Consider the following 21997-nt stretch of genomic DNA (forward strand, 5'->3'; position numbering starts at 1 on the left):
GTCACATCATCTGAAAATAGTGACAGTTTTACTTCTTTCCAATTTTGGGTGCCTTTTCTTTCTTTGTCTTGCTTACTTGCCCTGGCTAAGATATCTAATACTATGTTGAATAAAAGTGGTGAGATGGGTATCCTTGGTTTTTTCCTGATTTTAGAGGAAAAGCTTTTAGCTTTTCACCATTGGGTATAATGTTAGCTGTTGGCTTGTCTTATTTGGCCTTTATTGCATGGTGTGTGTTTTTAATTTAATTTTTAAAGTTATAGTTGACCTTCAATATTATTTTATATTCGGTTCAGGTGTACAGCATGGTGGTTAGACATTTATATAATTTTTCCCTCAGATAAATCTAGTACCCACATGGCACCATACTTGGTCATTACAATATTATTGACTAATACTACAACATATTCCCTATGTTGTACTTTGCATCCCTGTGACTATTTTATAACTACCAATTTGTACTTCTTAATTTCTTTACCTTTTTCACCCAACCCCCTATAATCTCCCTCCCACCTGGTAACCATCAGTTTGTTCTCTAGGAGTCTGTTTTGTTTATTTATTTTGTTCTTTAGATTCCACATATAAGGGAAATCATATGGTATTTGGCCTTTATTATGTTGAAGTATGTTCCCTGTATACCCTGTTTGTTGGAAGTTTTGATCGTGAACGGATGTTGAATTTTGTCAAGTGCTTTTTCTGTATCTATTGAGATGATTAAATGATACTACCTTTTGTTTCGTTAATGTGGTGTATCATATGGTTTGATCTGAAAATTGTTGAACCATCCCTGCATCCCTGCAATAAATCCCATTTGATCATGGTGTATGAAACTTTGTCTCTTGGCCTCCTAATGAATGACTCAGGTCTCTTGGGTGAATTGGTTCCATCCTAGCCGGTAGGTGATCCTGTACTTAATAGGAAATCCAACCATAACCCTCAACAATTATATATAAAAGGGGGAGTTAGAGGGAGATTACTTTAAATATCTTAAGACTCCAAGAAAATATTTTAAGAAACAATGAGGCTTTCTTAAAATTACCAACTATCATAAAAACAGTAAACAATAATCTTTTGATTTTCTGGAAATATAGCACTAACAGGAATAGTTAAATATAGCATTATCTTCTCTTATTGTAGATACATCTTCTTGGCAGGACTGCTGGCAGCTCTAGAGTAACAATGTAACAGGTCTGGGATGTTCCATTTCTAACATCCAAGGAAATATTCTCTTTTTGTAAACTTGATTCAAGTACCCTTCAGTGAAACATTCAGTGCCAGGCCAGAAAGATCGGGTATTTGGGCTCAGATAAGGTAGCCCTGTTCACAAGAGGAGGATCTTTTACTAATATATCAGAATGTAGGAAGTGGGTCATAAGCAGCCATAGACAGTATCTTTACAAATGACAATTTAGCATATGAAGATATTTAAAATCAGGAAAGGGGTAAGTTAATCAAATGGTATATTGAGCATTGACTATTAATCTAGAACAAAATAAAGTACAGATTCTAATTTCAAAATACATCAAGTGAGGCACTGGATATACAGAGACCTTTACTTTGTATCCAGTATACGATGGTGGATGTTTTGCTATGTCAGTATGACAATTGATTCAGGGCAGCTGGCGATCAGGGTAGTGAAGTCTTCATCAACAACTTGATTCCAGTCAGTTTTGTCAGAGAATAGTCTCTTAACATGGGCATCTAGATAAACAATCCAGATACTGTGCTCAACAGCTGTGACTTTCCCCACAGTTCACAGAACCAAAGAGAGGTGCTTTTGTCATTCTGTAGTGTTATATCTGACATGTCAAATAGGCACAGAAAAAGCCCAAGAGTAAATAAAAACATACCAAGTTTTATCAAAGGGAATACTGACTAGAGTTGAGAACACATCAAGTTTTGGGTCTGTACAATGGCAGAGTTGAATAGTCAGAATCTGAGTGATTTCAACTAGTCAAACCATCAGTAAAACAAGGCCTACTTAAACTCTATGAATTTAGGGCCCTACTGAGCCAGCAGCTTTGCTCCAGGCAGCAGTGGCGATAAATTTCCTCTCTAAAGGATAGCTACTATTTCATGTATGGCTGATACTACTGGGACTAGGACAGCTGTATTCCTGAATACACAATGTGCCTTTCACTCGAGGGTTGTTAAGTCCTTTCCATCTTGTTACTAAGTCTAAGATGACACACTCCAAAATCAAGTCAGAGGCCTCTGAGAGCCAGGTGTCCAGTGTAAAAAAGCTCAAGACTATGCTAACAGGTGCCTACAAAAGGGGTAAAACTGGTAGCTTTGTCAGGGCATCAAGTCAAACCACCCTTCCCCCTCACTGCCAAGGGGTCCTCCTTTTGCTAAAAGTCAGAATCAACAAAATCAGTCAGAGACTTGAAGCCCAAAGTGGTCATTAAGGGCTGTGGGACCTCAAAGGTATCTTCTTTACCTCCTACTGGGAGAATTCTCTCTGACTTATGGGAAGGGAGAGGACAACATATAATACTAATTTCTTTTCTAAAATTAAAAAAAAAAAAAAGTTTTTATTACTGATTTTAGAGAGAGGGGAAGGGAGATGGAAACATCGATATATGAGAGGATAACATCAATCAACTGCCTCCTGCATGCCCCCTACTGGGGATCAAGCCCCCAACCTGGGCATGCGCCCAACCATGAATCAAACCGGCAACCTCTCAGTGCATGGGATGATGCCCAACCAACTGAGCCACACTGGCCAGGGCAACATTAATTTCTACTATACTTCCAGATGCAGAAGTAACCACAGTTCATTGCACTGGTACAAATGGCCCCATTTATTGATAAGGTTACATTAATTTCCCTTCCCTACTGTAAGTCCTGCCCTAACAACATTAAATCTAGGTCCCCCCTACCTCCATGGGAACTGGCAAGATGCTGACTTGGGTATCTGTATCCTATAGGACCATAAAAACGTGAGTTCTTCCCCTCCCTTGAAGTTCCCTAGAGTATGTGGAAGTATGCCAAAGGCCTTGAGTCCCCTTTGCAAACAGGAAAACTTCTGTCCCCTTAAAGCAGCTGAGGCTGAGATATATGAAAGTGCCAGGAGGTGTGGATGGATAGCGGCTTCATGACATGAAACAAGCCATGTTTACTTTAGTTGCATGATAGCTGCTCACCATTCATCCAATTAAAAAATAATCTTCCAACTTTTTTTGTTCATCCAAAGCCTAGTACCAGGTGGTATGATCTACTTACTTCATTATATTGAAAGGATGTCTTATGTATGAATTCTCTGATGATCTTTGAGGGACTCTTTCACATATCAACTCTCCAGTAAGGTTTGTACCCTCTGGCTGATGTAAGCTTAGCTTACACAAGTAGTATTCTGCCTCTCCAGAGTTGGGATGGTTAAATTATGTGCAGAAACATACCCAAACATATAAGAACCCAATAGAATACAAGTTTAAGTCTTGCTCACAAAATGTTCAAATGAAAAGTTGTGGAAGAGAATTTTGTTCCACATATTTCAAGCACCCTGGCTTTTATCTTGTGCTGTGCCATGTTAAACCATGGTACCTAAGGTTGGGCTGGAATTTATCTCCATTCTACCCTTACAGCAGCCTGGTAATTTGTTGGGGAAGTCTTTTGTCAGAACTGGATCCACATTCCACTAGCCATTCACAAAATCCCACTTACATAAAAGGGAGGCTGGAAAATTTAGATTAGTTATGTGCCTAGAGGAAAAATGAAATTACTATTGAACAGATTATCCTGTGTGATGTGTGAGAGTTCTAATAGGGCATGACTTTACTCAAAAGGGCTTTCTCCACAGTTGCTTGAAAAAACAGAAGCCTGTGTGAATTCTCTGACATACTCTCAGGGTTACCTTTTGGACAAAATTCATCCTACACTCATATTTATATGGTCTTTCTCCTGTGTGAATTTTCTAATGTCAAATGGGTTGATCTTTTAGCCAGAAGGATTTTCCAGTTACTATATCAATAGGGTCTTCTCCCTCTCGGAATTCCTTGGCATACATTTAGGGTTGACTTCTTATACAATTTTCCATATTCATTACATTTGTAAGATTTCTCCCCACTGTGAGTTCTCTGATGTATTCTGAGGTTTGATTTCTGGCCAAAAGTTTTCCCACATTTATTACACTGAAAGGGTTTCTCCCCTGTATGAATTCTCTGATGATCACTAAGTATTGCCTTCCGGACAAAATTTTTCCCACATTCATTACATTTAAATGGTTTCTCCCCAGTGTGAATTCTTTGATGAACTCTGAGGGTTGATGTCCGGGCAAAAGTTTTCCCACACTCGTTACATTTAAAAGGTTTCTCTCCTGTGTGTGTTTTCTGATGTTGAATGAGATGGTCTTTTCGCCAGAAGGATTTTTCACATTCATTACACTGGTAAGTTTTCTCACCACCGTGAGTTCTCTGATGCATTCTGAGGTTTGATTTCTGGCCAAAAGTTTTCCCACATTCATTACACTGAAATGATTTCTCCCCTGTGTGAATTCTATGATGGTCTCTGAGGGTTGACTTTTGAACAAAAGTTTTCCCACACTCACTACATTCATAGGGCTTCTCTCCTGTGTGAATTCTCTGATGTCCCCTGAGGGTTGATTTCTGGACAAATGTTTTTCCACATTCATTACACTTATAGGGTTTCTCTGCTGTGTGAATTCTCTGATGTGTACTGAGATGAGACTTCTGGGAGAAAGCTTTCCCACACACATTACATTCAAATGGTTTTTCTCCTGTGTGGGTTCTCTGATGTTGAATGAGATGTCCTTTTTGACAGAAGGATTTCCCACATTCATTACATTTATAGGGTTTTACCTCAGAGCAAGTTCTCTGGTGTACTTTATGGACTGATGTCTGGTAGGATTTTCTATTTTCATGATATTCAAAGGATTTATCCCCAGTTTGTGTTTTGTCATTACATACCAATGCATTCTCTTCTGTGGCAATTCTCTGAGGCTGAGTGGGATGTGAATTCCTGTGCAAATTATTCCCAATGGCATTACATTCATAGTGTTTCACAGCCATGTTAAATTTATTGTATTCCTTGACAGTTGACTTCTCACAGAAGGATTTCCCACACTGCTTAGGATGAGAGTGTTTCTCTTCTGTCCCAGTTCTTTTCTGGTCAAAGAGATTCATCTTATCACAGTTTTGCCTAAATCCACCATCTTTATAGGACATTTTTCCTGTGTGAGTACTCTCATCTGTGACACAGGTAGCCTCATCATAGAATTTTTCAGTTTCATTATATTCAAAACCTTGCTCCAAAGTTTGATACTTTTGATGCTCAGGAAGATATTCCTTATAACTGAGAGCTTTCCCATTTTTATTATAATCATAAAATTTCTCTACAGTATGAGTTCTCGCAGAGTTAATTTTGAAAGGCAAATTTTCACAGATATTACAGCAACTTGTTTTTTTTGTTGAATGGGTTCTATTAATGACAAATTGAGAAATATTTTGCAAATTCACTCCCCATGGGTCATATTTACCGGACATTTTTGTTGAAGAAACAGGAGCTATATGCACATGAAATGGTTTCCTCCAAACGTCCTTGTCCTTGCTAGTCAAAGGCTTATTACTGATCAGTGTTACATGCTGCAAGTGTCTGTCTTTGATTTTCTTGTTCTTCTTGATCAGGTGATCATCTCTGTAATGCTCTAAAACTGGGAAAAATTGAAAACATCTGAATCTTACATTTTTTGTGAGTGGGGCTTATATACATACACCTTATGTTGCATTTCAATTTTTGGTTTCTCAAGATTGAATAATTTGCATGCATGCACATGTGTATGTATATATATGTATATTCACTCCCTTTAAAAAATATTGATCTAGTAAAAATGAGAGAGGAAAATGGTAATAAATACATATCTATATTTGGATTATGATGGGCTTTTCCTACCTAGATGGAAAAGGGAAAGATGAGGAAAATAGAAATTATACCTTTATTTAAGTGGTTATTTTAGGGAGCAGGAAAACCAGGTAATGGGATGAATATAACAAGGACTATAAAGTTGAGTAGAGTAATAAGAAAAATGAGAAGATAATGAGCACTGGTGGGCTAGACCCAATAGGGAACGGTTTAACCCACCTTATGGCTGTGAGTCTGTATAGTAATACAAACAAGTGTAAAACTGATGAAAGGAAAATCCATTCTTGCAACCAAGTTAGATTCACCTTTGATTTATTCTATCAAAATTGAACAATTAGTGACCCTGATCACTTACCTCATCCTAAATTTCCACATTTCAATTTTATATGAATGATGCAGTTTTAAATGGGGTATCATGGAAAGTCTTACTGCGAAGATGACACTTAAGAAAGGTCTAGCCATACCTGGATGGTGTGGCTCAGTGGTTGAGCACTGACCCATGAACCCTGATTCAATTCTTGGTCAGGGCAATTGCTGGGTTTCAAGCTCAATCCTGAGTAGCAGGCATGCAGGAGGCAGCCAATCAATGATTCTCTCTCATCACTGATGTTTCTGTCTCCCTCTCCCTTTCTCTCTCTGAAATCAATAAAAAGAAAAAAAAAAAGGTATAACTGGGCAGGCGTGGCTCAGAGGTGCAGCACTGACTCATGAGCCTAGAGGTCATAGTTCGAGTCCCCCGTCAGAGCACATGCCCAGGTTACGGGTTCCGTCCCCAGTGTGGGGCATGCAGGAGGCAGCCAATCTATGATTCTCTTTCATTGTTGATATTTCTCTCTCTCTCCCTCTCCCTTCCTCTCTCTGGAAAAAAACCCAAAACATATACAAAACAAAACCTCTAAATTCTTTATGTATTCTGGATGCTAGTTGTTTATGTGTTATATGACTTGCAAATATCATCTACTTTTGGCTCATTTCTTAACTCTCTGTTAATCATAATTTATATCTGCATCAAATTTATATGTACAACATAAATGTATACAGTGAACACTCATGGAATTAGAAACCACGTCAGAAAATAGAACACAAACTGCTCTGCAAAAATCCCTATTTGACCCTCTTAATGTTTATTTAATAATTTCTTGTATTTTCTTTATAGTTTTAGCACCAATATGTGACTTCCTAAAAAATGTAACTGGATTTTGCCTTTTTCTAACACATAATTACACATACATACTTATATTTTTTGGTTTCTTTCACTTAATAGTATCTTTTTAATCAGTGCATAAGACTTTATGTAGCTTTATTTATTTTTTAAAAATATGTTTTTACTGATTTGAGAGAGAGGGAGAGAGAGAGAGAGAAACATCAATGATGAAAGTCATTGATCGGCTGTCTCTAAGCCCACAAGCTGGGCATGTTCCCTGACCGGGAATCAAATCTCGATCTCCTGGTTCATGGGTGGATGCTCAACCACTAAGCCATGCTGGCCGGGCTCTCCCTTAGGAATACAATTATTTATTTTACTGCTGATGAGCCCAATTTTTGACAAAAACAGTACTGCCATAAGTATTCTTTTATTCATTCTAGAGAATACAATCATGCCTTTCTGTAGGGAATACAGTTAGGAAAGGGACTGCTTAGTGACAAGGTATGTAAAACTTCAACTTGATTGATAACATCCTCCTAATTCCACAGTGGTTTTACCAGTTTACATTTTCAGTCAGTGAATGAGGATCTTTAATATTGCACATCCTCATCAGGACCTCACCACATATTGTACATCTCTCTTATATATTTTTTGCACTCTGAGAAAAGTAGTAAGGTTGAGTACATTTTCAAACATTTAGTTGGCCATTTCAAAGTTCTTATTTAAAGTCTTTAGCCTGTTTTTCAATTGAGTTGCTACCTTTCCCTATACTGACCTGCAAAAGTTCTTACATTTTCAGGATGCTTATCCTTCTCAGTTTACTTGTACTGTATACATATTCTGCTACTCTGGCTTGTCTTTTCATCCTTTTAATGGTATCTTTTATGAACAAAGTTCTCAATTTTCATTTAGTTAAATTTGTTAATCATTTCCTTTTGATTGGTGCTTTTTGTGCCTTTTAAGAAAAGTCTTGAAATACAAAGGTGTTCATGCTAAATTGACCTTCTAGAGTCTAACTAGCCCCACAGTGCTTTCTGCTAGTGCTCAGTAACTCACCTTGGTGGTTCTGGTTTGAGAATTCTTCCTCTAAGAACCAAGGCTCTTCTCCTTGCTCCAACTTGAAGATGACCTCTGGTTTGAAAATGCAGTTCCCTATAAACAGGGCACAATGGAGCGCTTAGGCTGGATGATAAGCTCTTTAGTATCCAAAAGTGGAAAAAGATACAACTTCAGGAAGAGCAACCTGAAGGTTCTCATTTGAATTTATCATTGGGAGTTGACAGCACATTCCTCAACAGGGCTTAGTTATACTACTGAATTAAAACCCCCAATAACATTAAAATCTAAGTAAAGTATCCATTTGTACTAGTGCAGAAAAAAGCAGTGCCTTCTACAGTGTTATAAACCTAAGTTATGCTTATATGCTCACCCACGGAGACTAGGTTGTTGTAGTTCTCCAGCATCACGTGTCTGTACAGGCTCCTTTGAATAGGACCCATCTGCTGCCACTCCTCCTGGGTGAGCTCCACAGTCACATCTTTGAATGACACTGATGCCTGCAACAGTACATTTCTGTTCAATTTGAAGGGTTCAGAATTAGGTGAAATAGAAAAATACATATGAAACCAATTATTATGTTTACTGTAAGGAGCTTAAAACAATAAATGAAAATAAGTGAAAGTGTTTTTAACTTAATTTGTATATAATTTTGAGTTATATACAAGTATAATCAATAAGCACATTAGTAAAGCTTTTGTTGCTTGAATTTTTTAAGCAAAAAAAATAAAAAAATTTCCTACAATTTTATCTCACACCCCAATATACAACCCAAGCCATACATACTCTAGGCTAGGGATCAGCACATTATGACCTGTGGCCAAATCCAGCTTTCCACTTTTTCAATCAAGTTTTATTGGGACTCAGTCACTGCCCCCCCTCCCCCCCGTCATTTAGTATTGTCTGTAGTTGCTTTTGTGCTGAAACAGCACAGCCTAGGAGTTCCATAAGCGACCTTATAACTATCAAAGGAAAACATGTACTCTGACCCATTACAGAACAAATCGCCAACTTCTGGACTAACCAATCCAATTAAAGGACTGATGGCATAAAGCAACAAAGGAAACACCATTTACAGAGAGGAATATATGTAGATTGGCAGTAAGAAGATGGAAAAAGATACATAAGTAATCACTAACCAAAGAAAAGCTGATTTCATGTTTCCATGGAAAGCAGACTCGAAGAAGGAATGATAAAACATAATGGATAGCAACAGCATGATAAAATGGCCCTTTAACAAAGATGTAACATAAGAGACCCCAGAAACAGACCCACGCCATTATGGTCAGTTAATATTTGACAAAGGAGGCAAGAGTATCCAATGGAGTAAAGACAGTCTCTTCAATAAGTAGTCCTGAGAAAATTGGACAGATACGTGCAAAAAAATGAAATAAGACCACCAACTTTCACCATACACAAAAATAAACTCAAAATGGATAAAAGACTTAAATGTAAGTCACGAAACCATAAAAACCCTGAAAGAAAACATAGGCAGTAAAGTCACAGACATCCCATGTACTGAAATTTCCACGGATACATCTCCTAGGGCAAGAGAAACAAAAGAAAAAATAAACACATGGGACTACATCAAACTAAAAAGCTTCTGCACAGCAAAAGAAAACAGCCTCAAAATACAAAGGAACCCCACAGTCCGGGAAAACATATTTGCTAAGGATGTATCTGATAAGGGGCTAATTTCCAAAGTGTACAAAGAACTCGTAGTACTCAGCAAGAGGAAGACAAACAACCCAATTAAGAAATGGGCAAAGGACCTGAATAGACACTTCTCCAAAGAGGACATACAGATGGCCAAGAGACACATGAGAAAATGCTCAACGTCGCCAATTATCAGAGAGATGCAAATTAAAACCACAATGAGGTATCACTTCACACCTGTCAGAATGGCTGCCATCAGCAAATCAACAAACGACATGTGCTGGCAAGGGTGTGGAGACAGGAACCCTAGTACACTGCTGGTGGGAATGCAGACTGGTGCAGCCACTATGGAAAACAGTATGGAGGTTCCTCAAAAAATTAAAAATGGAGCTGCCTTTTGACCCAGTGATTCCACTCCTAGGAATATATCCTAAGAATCCCGAGACACTAATCAGAAAGGATATATGCACCCCTATGTTCATAGCAGCACAGTTTACAATAGCTAAGATCTGGAAACAGCCCAAGTGCCCATCAGGAGATGAGTGGATAAAAAAGCTGTGGGACATTTACACCATGGAATACTACGCAGCTATAAAGAATAATAACCTTGTACCCTTGGGGACAGTATGGATGGACCTGAAAAATACTATGCCAAGTGAAATAAGCCAGGAAGAGAAGGACAAACATCACATAATCTGGCTTATATGTGGAATCTAAAGAACTTCATAAACTGATGAACAGAATAGATTCAATGATATGGAAGCATAGATGAGACTGATGAATGTCAGAGGGATAGAGGAGGGCGGGTGGGTGGAGGGGGAGAGAGTAACCAAAGAACTTATATGTATATATGCACAACCCAAGGACACCGACAATGGTGGGGACAGGGACGGGGGAGGGGGAGGGGACGGGGTGGAACGGGCCATTGGGGAGAAAAAGGAACATCTGTAATATTTTAAACAAAAATAAAATTTAAAAATTAAAAAAAAAAGTAACATAAATTGGTAGGCACATGAAAATGTAGCTTCGAAGTACTGTATTATTCAGAGATTCTATATTTGCAAATTCACCCACTCACCACAATTTACTTGTAAACTCAAAATCAATACTCATGATTTTGTGGTCATTTGCATTCACAGAATGATAAAAAATTTAGTGCCCAATACATGGTTTCCCAGCTGAGGTTGAATAAAGTAATGCCTTGTCTGCATGTCCCAGCTGTCATACTGTAAACAAGTGTCTTTTTTCCAGTCTATTTGGCACATTTTTTGCATTTTTGTTTTTTCTTGTGATTTCACTTTTTAAAACAGCCTTCCTATGTAATGCAGAAGTACTGTCTAAGGCTCCTGAGTGCAAGAAGGTTGTGTTCTGCCTTGTGGAGAAAAGAGGGGGGTTAGATAGGCTTTGTACAAGTATTAATTATGGTGCTGTTGGCCGTTAGATCATGAAACAACAATAATATCAAATAAGGTGTTTTAAAACAAGAACACATATAAAACGAGGTTCTGGACTGATTGGTTGTCCTGGTTGTCCAAAATATTGTGACCAGAGGCTTACAGGAACCTAGCCCTGTATTTCCCCCCAGCAAGGATTCAGTATTTGCTTATTCAATGTTCATGGTAACTTAGAATATAACTGCCAAGAATAATGAGAATTAACTGAATATAAATAAAAGTTAACTGAAATTAGATAGATCCACAGTTACAGTGATTTTAACAGAACTCTCTCAGTAACTCACAGGACAACCCACAGAATGGGAGGAAATAATCATGAATTATATACAGAACCCCAGACTTACAATGGTTTGACCTACAATTTTTTGACTTTATAATGGTGTCGAAGCAATACATAATAAATTACATGAACTATTCAACACTTATTATTATAAGATAGGTTTTGTTTTAGATCATTTTGCCCAACTGAAGGCTAATGTAAATGTTCTGAGCATGTTTAAGGTAGGCTAAGCTAAGCTATGACATTTTGTAGGTTAGGTCTGTTAAATGCAGTTTTTACTTATATTTTCAACTCGATGTGTTTATCAGGACATAACCATCGAGGAGTATCTGAATCTAAGAAACGTCTGGTAGCCAGAGTATATAAAGAACTCTTACAACTGAACAACAAAATGACAACCTAATTTAAAAAAGGGCAAAAGACCTGAATAGACTTTTCTCCAAAGAAGATACATGAATGGCCAGTAAGCACGTGAAAAGATGCTCAATGTTATTGTCAGGGAAATGCAAATTGAAACCAAAAACTCAAATGAGCTACAACTTCACACTCTAAGATGGTCATAATTAAAAAACAAAAAGTTAGCCTTGGCCAGGTAGCTCAGTTGGTTGGAGCATCACCCCATACACCAAAAGGTTGCAGGTATGATTCCCCTTCAGGGCATAGACCTTGGCTGTGGGTTTGATCCCCAGCTGGGGCCCATACAGGAGGCAACTGATCGATGTTTCTCTCTCACATTAATGCTTCCCTCTCTCTCTTTCCCTTCCTCTTTCTCTAAAAGTCAATACACGTCCTTGGGTGGTGATTATAAAAGGGTTAAACAACAAGTGGTGGTAACACTGTGGAGAAACTGGAACCCTCACGCACTGCCTGGGGAATGCAGAATGGGGCAGTGGTTGCGGTAAATAGTTTGGCAGTTCCTGAATAAGATACATGCAGTGTTACCATGTAACTCAGCAATTCTACTCCTAGGTTTATTCCCCAAAGAAATGAAAAAAAAATAAAATAGATGTTCACACACTTGTATCCATATATCACCTATCATCCATCCATCCATCCATCCATCCATCCATCCATCCATCCATCCATCCATCATCTATCTATCATCTATCTATCTATCTATCTATCTATCTATCTATCTATCTATCTATCTATCTATCTATCTATCTATCTATCATCATCTATCATCATCTATCATCATCTATCTACCTATCATCTATCATCATCAATCATCATCTATCTACCATCTATCTATCATCTATCTATCTATCATCATCTATCATCTATTTATTAAATGTTAATAGTAGCACAATTCATAACAGCCAAGGTAGAGACACCCTATGAACAGCAGTTGATGAATGGATAAACAAAATGTGGCATATCCATATAATGAAACCTTGAAAACATTATACTAAGTGAAAGAAACAGTAGCAAAGACCACAGATTACACAATTTCATTTATTTGAAATGTCCAGACTAGGCAAATCTATAGAGACAAAGCGTAGATTAGTGGTTGCTTAGGGTGGGGGTGTGTTGGGATGGAGTATTTTTGAGGTGGTGAAGATGTTTTAATATTGACTGTGGTGATAACTGTACAATAGTGAATATACTAAAAACCATTGACTACTTTAAATATGTGACTTGTAAGGTATGTGATTTTTATCTCCATAAAGTTGTTTTTAAAAAGGACACCAGAAAAATAGGCATTTTCAGATATTTTATGTCTATTACAGAAACTGAATTCATAATAAAAAACCAGCCACAAAGAAACTCCAAGGCCAACTTGCTTTAATGGTATATTTTCCAAACATTTAAAGAAGAGGCCGGCTGGGCGTGGCTCAGCGGTAGAGCATTGGCATAGGATCCAGGAAATCAGGGTTCAATTCCCGGTCAGGGCACATGCCCTGGTTGTGGGCTCAATCCCAGCAGGGGCGATGCAGAAGGCAGCCGATCAATGACTCTATCATCATTGATGTTTCTATCTCTCTCTCTCTCCCTCTTCCTTCCTCTCTCTGAAATCAATAAAGATATATATATATAAAATTAAAGAAGAAATAAGAGCAATCTTAAACTTGTCCATAAAACGGAAAATGGAGAACCAGTTTATGAGAGTGTAATATCGATGCCAAAACATTATAACTCACTGAAGATTCAAGTGATGGTTAGCATTTTTTAGAAATAAACTATTTTTCAATTAAGATACGTACAATTTTTTTGACAATGCTATTGCATACTTTATATAGTTTAGTGTAAACAACTTTTATATCCAAGGAAACCAAAAAATTCATGTGATTCACTTTACTGTGTGTGATATTTGCTTTATTGCAGTGGTCTAGAGCTGAACCCGCAGTATTTCCAAGATATGCCTGTATTAAAAAATACATTGTATTTTAATAAACCAACAATAAACAATGAACCCAGCAGGATTTTCTGTGGAAACTGACAATATTTCTATGAAAAGGCAAAGGACCAAAATTTAGTGAATAAATTTTTTGAAGAATTAACTTTAAGGCCTATATTATCATATTTCATGACGTACTGTAATGCAACAGTAATTATGACAGTGAAGTACTAGCAAAGGGATAAATTGGGTCAAAGGAACAGAATACAGTTTAGCTGTACATACACACACACACATACACGGTCACTTGCAATTCAGTGGACAGAGGATGGTCTTTTAAACAAACGTTACCATACCTACTTGATATCCATGTAGAAATATGAACCTTGACACCTTATATCATACAATAAAGCAATTCCAGGTGACCAAGCTTAAATAATCAAGAATCTACTAACAGCACAGACTATCTTCAGGATCTAGGAGTAGGGAAAAAACTTGCAACCATGACACACAGAGGACTACCTTTCAAGAAAACACTGGCACTGATCTTTGAGGACTGGCACTTCCTGATTTCAAAACTTAACTATAAAGCAACAAAATCAAGAGAATCTACTTCTGGGTATATAGCCACAAGAATTAAATGCAGGGTCTCGAATATATTTGTATACGTATGTCCATAGCAGTATTTTTCACAGTAATCAAAAGGTGGAAGCACCCTGGTAGGTGTGCTCAGTGGTTAGAGCGCTGGCCCACGCACCAAAGGGCCGTGGGCTTGATTTCTGGTCAGGGCACATACCTGGTTGCAGGTTCGATCCCTAGCCCCTGTTGGGGTGCATGCGGGAGGCGACCAGTAAATGTGCCTCTCTCACATTGATATTTCTCTCTCCCCCCTACTCCCTTTCACTTTCTCTAAAAAAACAAAACAAAACAAAATGGAAAAAAATGTCCTCGGGTGAGGGCTAGCAACAACAACATGGTAGAAGCAGCCTAGGTGTCCATCGCCAGGCGAACAGATGAGTAAAACGGGGTGAAGACACACAGTAGAATATTGTTTAGTCTTAACACGGAAGTATATTCTGACGCATGCTACAACATGGATGAACTCTGAGAACTTGACGTTAGTGAAAAAGCCAGTCATAAAAAGAAAAATCACTGTATGATTCCACGTATATGAGCAGTGAAATTCATAGACAGAAAGTGATTGTCAGGGGCTGAAGGGAGGCAGGAATGGGGAGTTGCTCTTTAATGGGTCTAGATCTTTAGTTTTGCAAGATGAAAACAGTTCTGGAGATTGAGTGCACAACAATATGAATGTACTTAATACTACTGAGCTGTATACTTAAAAAATGGCTAAGATGGTAACTTTTATGTTATCTATCTTTACCACAATTAAAAACAAAATGGAAAAAAGAAAAAGGAAGTAAAGAGCCAGGTGTCCTAGCTGCGCAGGCTGCCATAACCCAATGCCAGGCTGAGTGGCTTAACCAACAGAGATTATTTCCTCACAGTTCTAGAGGCTGGAAGTCCACAATCGGGGTATGAGCATGGCCCATTCCAGGGAGGCTTTCTTCCTGGCTCAGATGGCCACCTTCTCACTGTGTCCTTATGTGGCCTTTGCCTCCGTGCCTTATGACCTCATGTAACCTTAATTACCTCCTAAAAGCTCCACTTCCAAACACAGTAACATTAAGGGTTAGGGCTCTAGCATATGAACTTTGTAGGGGAGACACACAATTCAGCCCATAGCACCCGGTGAACACAATGAGGATGTGGTTCTCAGGGTCAGTCCAGAGGAGACAATAGGAAGGAATATGAGGCCGAGCCAGGCACAAGCTAAATGAGGTTTGGTTTTGCTTGAGAATAAAGTTACATACTGAATTTGTAAATTTCATATTTCCACTAGATTGTGAACCCTGTTAGGGAAAAAAACTATCTGTGTTGTTTAAGCTGCAACTAAAGCAGATGTCAATTCCCTGGAACATCCTGGCTGTTCAATAAATAAGTGTTAAAAAAGCCAGAGCAGCAATAAAGTAAAAAGGAGAAATAGGACGGGGCGATGCCTCCAAAGCCTGAGCTGGTCATCTTGAGAAGTTGGGAATTTTACTGTAGAGGGGTGAGGAGCCACTGAGGTGATTTACAGGCAGAAGAGACATTATTTCATGAGCATTTAGATGAACAACCCACGTGAAATGTGCTTGAGGAGGTAAGGATAGAGGTGGGCAGATTAGTGGAGAAGCTATTCCAACAGTTCAGTTGAGAGACCGTAAGATAGCAGTAGGGGAAATAAAGTAGAGAAATGCATTTAAAATGCATTAGGTTGAATCATACAAAACTGCTATTATTTTTGACTGACCCCAGTAGGAAAAGGAGCAGAACATGGTAACTGATCAGATGTGGCAGGACTTGAGAGAGAGAGAGAGAGAGAGAGAGAAAGAGAGAGAACGCGCGCAAGGAAAACCCAGGATAGATGCACCCCGCTTTTGTGGTGTGGGTGTCTGGCTGAATAGGGAAAGTTGAGGAGGACTAGTTCAGGAAGGGCTGCAAATGTTGGCTTTTACTCTGATTCAGCTGAGCTGCAGACACCTACAGAGAGATGCTGAATCAACTGTGTCCAGTGTGGTAGCCACTAGCCACATGTGACTATGTGAAACTTAAAAATTCAGTTCCTTAGTCAAATAAGCTGCATTTCAAGGGTTCAACAGCACATGTGGTTAGTGGCACCACTCTGGACAGGGCAGATATAGCTCATTTCTATCATCACCAAGAGCGCTATTGGTCAGGGTGGGCTGCAGAGCCACATTTGGGAGAAGTAGCTCATACACCATTGTTAAAACCAGAGAGGGGATGGAATGAGTCAAGAAAAGTAGCCAGAAGAGTAGTGAGAAGGAATGGAAACTTGTGGATGAGGCACATGAAAGGACAAGAGAAGGACAGTGACTCCACGAAAGAAATGAGAGGCAGGACAGTGGCAGAGGAGGGCGTCACAGACACACGAGTTCTACCAGAAGGGTGGGGTTGGACACATGCCTAGTAAGGAAAGGACTGGGCAGGACCCACTGGATTTGACTGTAGTTAGGTCCCTGGAGCCTGCAGGTCATAGGTGTATGAGAGACATCGAGGCCTCACGCAGCGGACTGAGGTGTGAATGGAAAGTGTGGCAACATTTGCCAGAGAACAGAACTTTAAACTCTGCTGGATAACTTGTTCATGACAAGTACCTGAGAGAAATGTTTATGGAGAGATATTTTAAGGACATGAATGTATAGATCACGCAGGCTGACCTCCAGCTGGCCTAAGTGTCATTCCTGAATTCAACAGGATGATCAGGAAAGTATCTACTTAAACTTCTGTTTTAGTTACCTGAGCAACTGTATGAACAACAGCCCTGCTTTGGAAACGTAGCCTCTACTTCCACTGAGGAAAAAGTGGAAACCTCCTCCTGCATATATTTCAGGGTTGTTATTAGAAAGTTCTGCACTATGATCACTGACAATGAAGACCAACAAAGACATTTCTTCCTGACTTGGAGGATTTTAGGTGCCATGAGGAATGCTTGACTTAAGCTTGTCATCAATATACATCTATAAGCTAACGTTGTTGGCCTCACTCTGACACTCCTATTGGAAGAATTAGGAAGAGATTTACAGCCGTGCTTTGGAAAATCTGTACCATGAGGACCTGCATCTGCCTACATGCCAGCTCTGCCATGCTGTTCATGTGCTTTTCTCTATCTTCCTTCAATTACGCCGATACATTTATAGTTCTATTTGTCCACATGCACGTACGGTTCCTTAACCACTAACAAAATCCATTATAAAAAAGGTGTTAATCAGCAACTCACCTGAGGCTTGTTCATCTTCTGCTGCTCTTGGGAGAGTGGAGAGAACTGTGAAGGATACGCTGGGGGTGAGGAGAGAGTTGTGGAGTCATGAGAGGTCTGGTGAGCTGCTGCATTCACTTGCCCAAGACCTTATTGCGCCAGCGGGGCAAAGGCCTCCCTATGAAATGTTCCACCGGCCCTTGAGAAGGGGCAGGACGCAGCCGGCAGAGACAGCATGCCCTGAATATGTACATCTCTGATATGATCACACAGATGTAACCCTGCCATTTTTCATTGGGTGATCGTAAATTATCTTACTATTGATTTTTAAAAAGTATGTCTCCTCTGACTAATTAACAACAAATCAAAACAGGATTAATATCACTATTCTATTTAATATTATTAATTATATTAATATTATTATTTACACCTTGAGTTAGAAAATCAACAGAAAACTGAAAAGAATGATAAGATGCTTACTGATTAAAAATTTTAAAATATTTTGTTCCAATTTGTTGCAATTTCTCAAAAACACTTTCCCCCCGCCCCAGCTAAGTTTCCTTTTCTATTCTCCACCTGATGGCTAAAATTCTTGAGTCAAATTTACTTCAGATTCTCCTGAATCTGTTCTTTTTCTTTTAATTAAAAAAAAATTTATTGAACTTATTGGGGTGACATTAGTTAATAAAATTATATAGGTTTCAGGACTGTAATTCTATAAATACATCATCTGTGTACTGTATTGAGTTTTTACCATCCAAGTCAAGTCTCCTTCCATCACCATTTATCTCCCTTTCCCCGTCTTCTACCTCCCCACAGCCTCTAAAAGTCTTATTAAAAAGGCTTCTGATAAGACACTTCTAGTCACTTACCTGTGACAGAATGAGTAGCACTGTGCTTTGCTCCCAGTTCTGTCCTGGTTTCAAGAGTTAGAAACAGAAATCCCTTCCTGTACTATCACTTTGTGATTCCATCTGTTCAGGATAAAGGAAGCTTCAGCATACCTCTAGATGCCACATGTGAAGGACATGATGTGAGAATGGCTCAGAGCCTGGAAAGAGGGAAGAAAATGAAGGGCTACTTCAGAAGAACTACTACAGAACTTCCTTGGCTCTGGCTGTGGCTTTTCCTGTAAAGCCTGACAGTCACCCATCCCTCTCAATCCCAGCTTCCCACCTTCTGTGAGCTGGTCCACGGTTTCCACTTCACACAGCCTGTGAGTGTGGCAACATCACCAAGTCTGGCCTCTCTGGTCAAGGTGATGAAGAACTGCTTCTGGTGAAGTGAATCAGGACCCGCTTCTTTCTGAGCTCTCTTGCATCTGTTCCAAAGCTCTGGTGAAGGTGGTCCCTATCGATGGGCTGTTCTTCCAGGCAGGACTCCTGTCCCTAGGGCTCCCTCCTTCTTGCCACACAAGAGCCACTTTGTTCCAGAGATGCTGAGCCTTAGGCTAGGAAACAAATTCATTTTAGTTGAATCTTTCACTGAGAGAAGTGTTTCTCCATTTCAACATTGTTGACATTTTGGGCTGGATAAATCTTTATCACAGGGTGTTACCCTATGCATTGTAGGACGTTTAGCAGGATTTCTGGCTCCTACCCACCAGGTGCTAGAGGCAATCCTCCTCCCAGTTGAGACAACCAAAAACATCTCTAGACATTTCAAAAGTTCTCTGGGGAGCAAAATCACCCTAGTTGCGAACCACTAGTGTATATAATAAAGTTAAACCTGAGTCTCTTGGAATTCATTAGAACTGTTCTATCCATTACTGTAGCCACATCCTACTACTGAGCATCTGAAATGTGACTAGTGCCACGTTGAAATAATAACATTTTGCACATGTTAAGATAAATGCAATACAGTCAGTCCTCATTTAACATCATCGATAGGTTCTTGGAAATGGCAGCTTTAAGTGAAATGGTGTATCACAACTAATTTGATCACAGGCTAATTGATATAAACAAGAGTTAAGCTCCTATGGCATATTTCTGGTCATAAAAACATCACCAAACTTCTAAATAAAGACCCAAAACACTCCCAATACTAAACACTGAAATTAATGTGAGTTATATATGTATTTAAGACAGATTAATGAAAACAAGTAAGACAATGATTTTTCTAACCTGCTTATTCAGGTTTAGGGTGTCCAGAGCCTCCCCAGCAGCTCAGGATGCAAGGCAGGACCCCACCCTTCCATTGCAGGCCACACTCACTCAGACTGGACAGTGTAAACACATCAGTTAAAATCACATGCACACTTTGGGGTGTGGGAAGAAACGGAAGTCCCTGGAGAAACCCAGGCACATGGGGAGATGTGCAAACTCTAGGCAGTAGCACAGCCGGGAACCCACTTTCCTGCCTCCATTGTCGTTACAGGACGCTGTTGAATTAAATATCGTTATTCAGTGGCCTGCTGTATGTTCTTAAAATTGCACATGTTTCTTTTTAGTTTTTAATGTGGCTACTAGAACATTTAAAATGACATGTGAGGCTCACCTGACCTTTCTGTCGGGCAGCGCTGCCTAGACTGTCCTTCTGAAGGTAGACACAGCCGGGACAGCGCAGAGGGTGTCAGGAGCCTTCCCAGAGGCGCTGGAGACACGCCAGAAATCCCAGAACACGTGCACTTGTCACAGAGGGATTCGGGCGGCAGGGACTTTACCACCACAAGTCACGGCTGGTGGGTGAAAGCTGCAACGCTGGGTTCCCGTAGGCCGGGCGGAGGACCAGTGAGTTTGGGAGTGAAGCACATCTGTATTTGCATCCCGCCTTCCTCACCTTTGTGACCTTGGGTCTGTACGTTTTTTCCTCCTCTGAGCCCATTTTCTTATTTTTTAGTGATGTGGTTATACCTATAAATAGGGTGGTCGTGAGAATTAAATGAAATACTAAATGGAAAGAACAAAGCTGTCTTCCAAATATGGGAGCCAACGTGTAATGCTGACCTATTAACAAGTACTTATTAGCGCTCATTAATTAGCACTTGGTTAAACAAGTGCTTTCCAAGTTCTGATTTCTCTCTCTGCACGGCGTCGCAAAGCAGTTTTCACTACCACGGTTTCCCGCGGCCAAGGGGCAGAGGCGGCGCTGCCCGCTCCTCCGGCCCCGGCTCGGCCCCGCGCAGACCCGGGCCGCGCCCGGCGGCGGGTGGCGGTCAGGTTAGGAAGCGCCGTCCCCCCGCCGCGGCAGGGCTCTCCCCGGCCCCCCGCGGGACCGGGACTCGGGGCCCCGCCGCCCCCGCCCCCTTTCCCGGGTCCGCCGCTCCCCATCCCTGCCCCGCCCCGCCTGGGGGACCGGGACTCGGGGCCCCGCCGCCCCGCCCCCTTTCCCGGGTCCGCCGCTCCCCATCCCTGCCCCGCCCCGCCTGGGGGACCGGGACTCGTGGCCCCGCCGCCCCCGCCCCCTTTCCCGGGTCCGCCGCTCCCCATTCCCGCCCCGCCCGCGGGACCGGGACTCGGCTCCCTGCGCCGTGGGGACTCGGGGCCCCGCCCCCCCGCCCCCTTTCCCGGGTCCGCCGCTCCCCATCCCTGCCCCGACCCGCCCGGGGGACCGGGACTCGGGGCCCCGCCGCTCCCCATTCCCGCCCCGCCCGCTGGACCGGGACTCGGCCCCCTGCGCCGTGGGGACTCGGGGCCCCGCCGCCCCCGCCCCCTTTCCCGGGTCCGCCGATCCCCATTCCCGCCCCGCCCGCGGGACCGGGACTCGGCCCCCCGCGCCGTGGGCACTCGAGGCCCCGCCGCCCCGCCCCCTTTCCCGGGCCCGCCGCTCCCCATTCCCGCCCCGCCCCGCCCGCGGGACCGGGACTCGGCCCCCCGCGCCGTGGGCACTCGAGGCCCCGCCGCCCCGCCCCCTTTCCCGGGACGACACGCAGGCCCGGCTCCGGGACAGGCGGGGGCAGCCTGCTCTCGGGGTCAGATCGCAACTTCGTGTTTCCTTCCCCGCGGCGCCAGCCCAGCCGGGGCGCTGCCCCCGAGGTTCTCACCTGACCCGCGCACCCTCGGCACCGCGGGGCGGGCGGGCGGGCGGACGGCGCGGGCGGGGCGGCGCAGGCCGCCGTTCCCAGGGTGCAGCGCGAGCCCCCGCGCGGCTCGGGACTGCGTTTCCCATGAGCGCGCGCGCTGCGCGAGGGCGTCCGAGCCGGCTCGCGCCCGCGACCAAGATTTACCCCGAGGCCTTAGCGTCCGCACCGTGGGAGCGCAGCGAGGCAAACCCCGGAAGCGTTCCACGGACGAGAGGCGTTAGAAGTCCCTGGGGCCCAAAGTAAATTCTCGAGGGTTACCGGGCCTGCGTTCTTAGCCCGGGAGCGGTCCGGGGTAGTTACTAGGCAGGCGTCAGGCAGCCTGGATGACGGGTGCGCGGCGCCCAG

General features: G+C 41.9%; 1 protein-coding gene across 6 annotated transcripts; it reads right to left on the reverse strand.

Annotated features, from left to right (window-relative positions):
* Positions 1 to 3625: 3625 nt before the first annotated feature.
* Positions 3626 to 20470, reverse strand: ZNF510 (zinc finger protein 510). Of its 6 annotated transcripts, none has more exons than XM_087822623.1 (7): positions 20128 to 20470; positions 18808 to 19081; positions 18504 to 18682; positions 17653 to 17711; positions 8457 to 8599; positions 8084 to 8179; positions 3626 to 5671 (listed from the first exon to the last, which is right to left on the reverse strand). In XM_087822623.1, exons 5-7 carry the CDS (start codon positions 8524 to 8526, stop codon positions 3969 to 3971), a joined length of 1869 nt encoding a protein of 622 aa, XP_087678749.1. In that variant the 5' UTR covers positions 8527 to 8599; positions 17653 to 17711; positions 18504 to 18682; positions 18808 to 19081; positions 20128 to 20470; the 3' UTR covers positions 3626 to 3968. The 6 variants fall into 6 exon arrangements, with proteins under 6 accessions (XP_087678749.1, XP_087678748.1, XP_087678746.1 ...); XM_087822622.1 differs by having other exon boundaries at positions 8457 to 8583; positions 17653 to 17697; positions 20128 to 20469; XM_087822620.1 differs by having other exon boundaries at positions 8457 to 8583; positions 20133 to 20468.
* Positions 20471 to 21997: the final 1527 nt, after the last annotated feature.

The sequence above is a fragment of the Miniopterus natalensis genome, chromosome 12 (genome assembly GCF_054644295.1).
Source record: "Miniopterus natalensis isolate mMinNat1 chromosome 12, mMinNat1.hap1, whole genome shotgun sequence".
Taxonomy (NCBI): Eukaryota; Metazoa; Chordata; class Mammalia; order Chiroptera; family Miniopteridae; genus Miniopterus; species Miniopterus natalensis.

Bases quoted from the DNA above. Each gene is read 5' to 3' on its own strand.
- ZNF510 (XM_087822618.1), bottom strand. From the start codon at position 8,646: ATGTATTTTTCTATTTCACCTAATTCTGAACCCTTCAAATTGAACAGA. The intron at 8,180-8,456 runs GTGAGCATATAA...CCCTGTTTATAG, and splicing joins CAACAACCTAGTCTCCGTGG to GGAACTGCATTTTCAAACCA. The intron at 5,672-8,083 runs GTGAGTTACTGA...AATTTTTCCCAG, and splicing joins CTCAAACCAGAACCACCAAG to TTTTAGAGCATTACAGAGAT.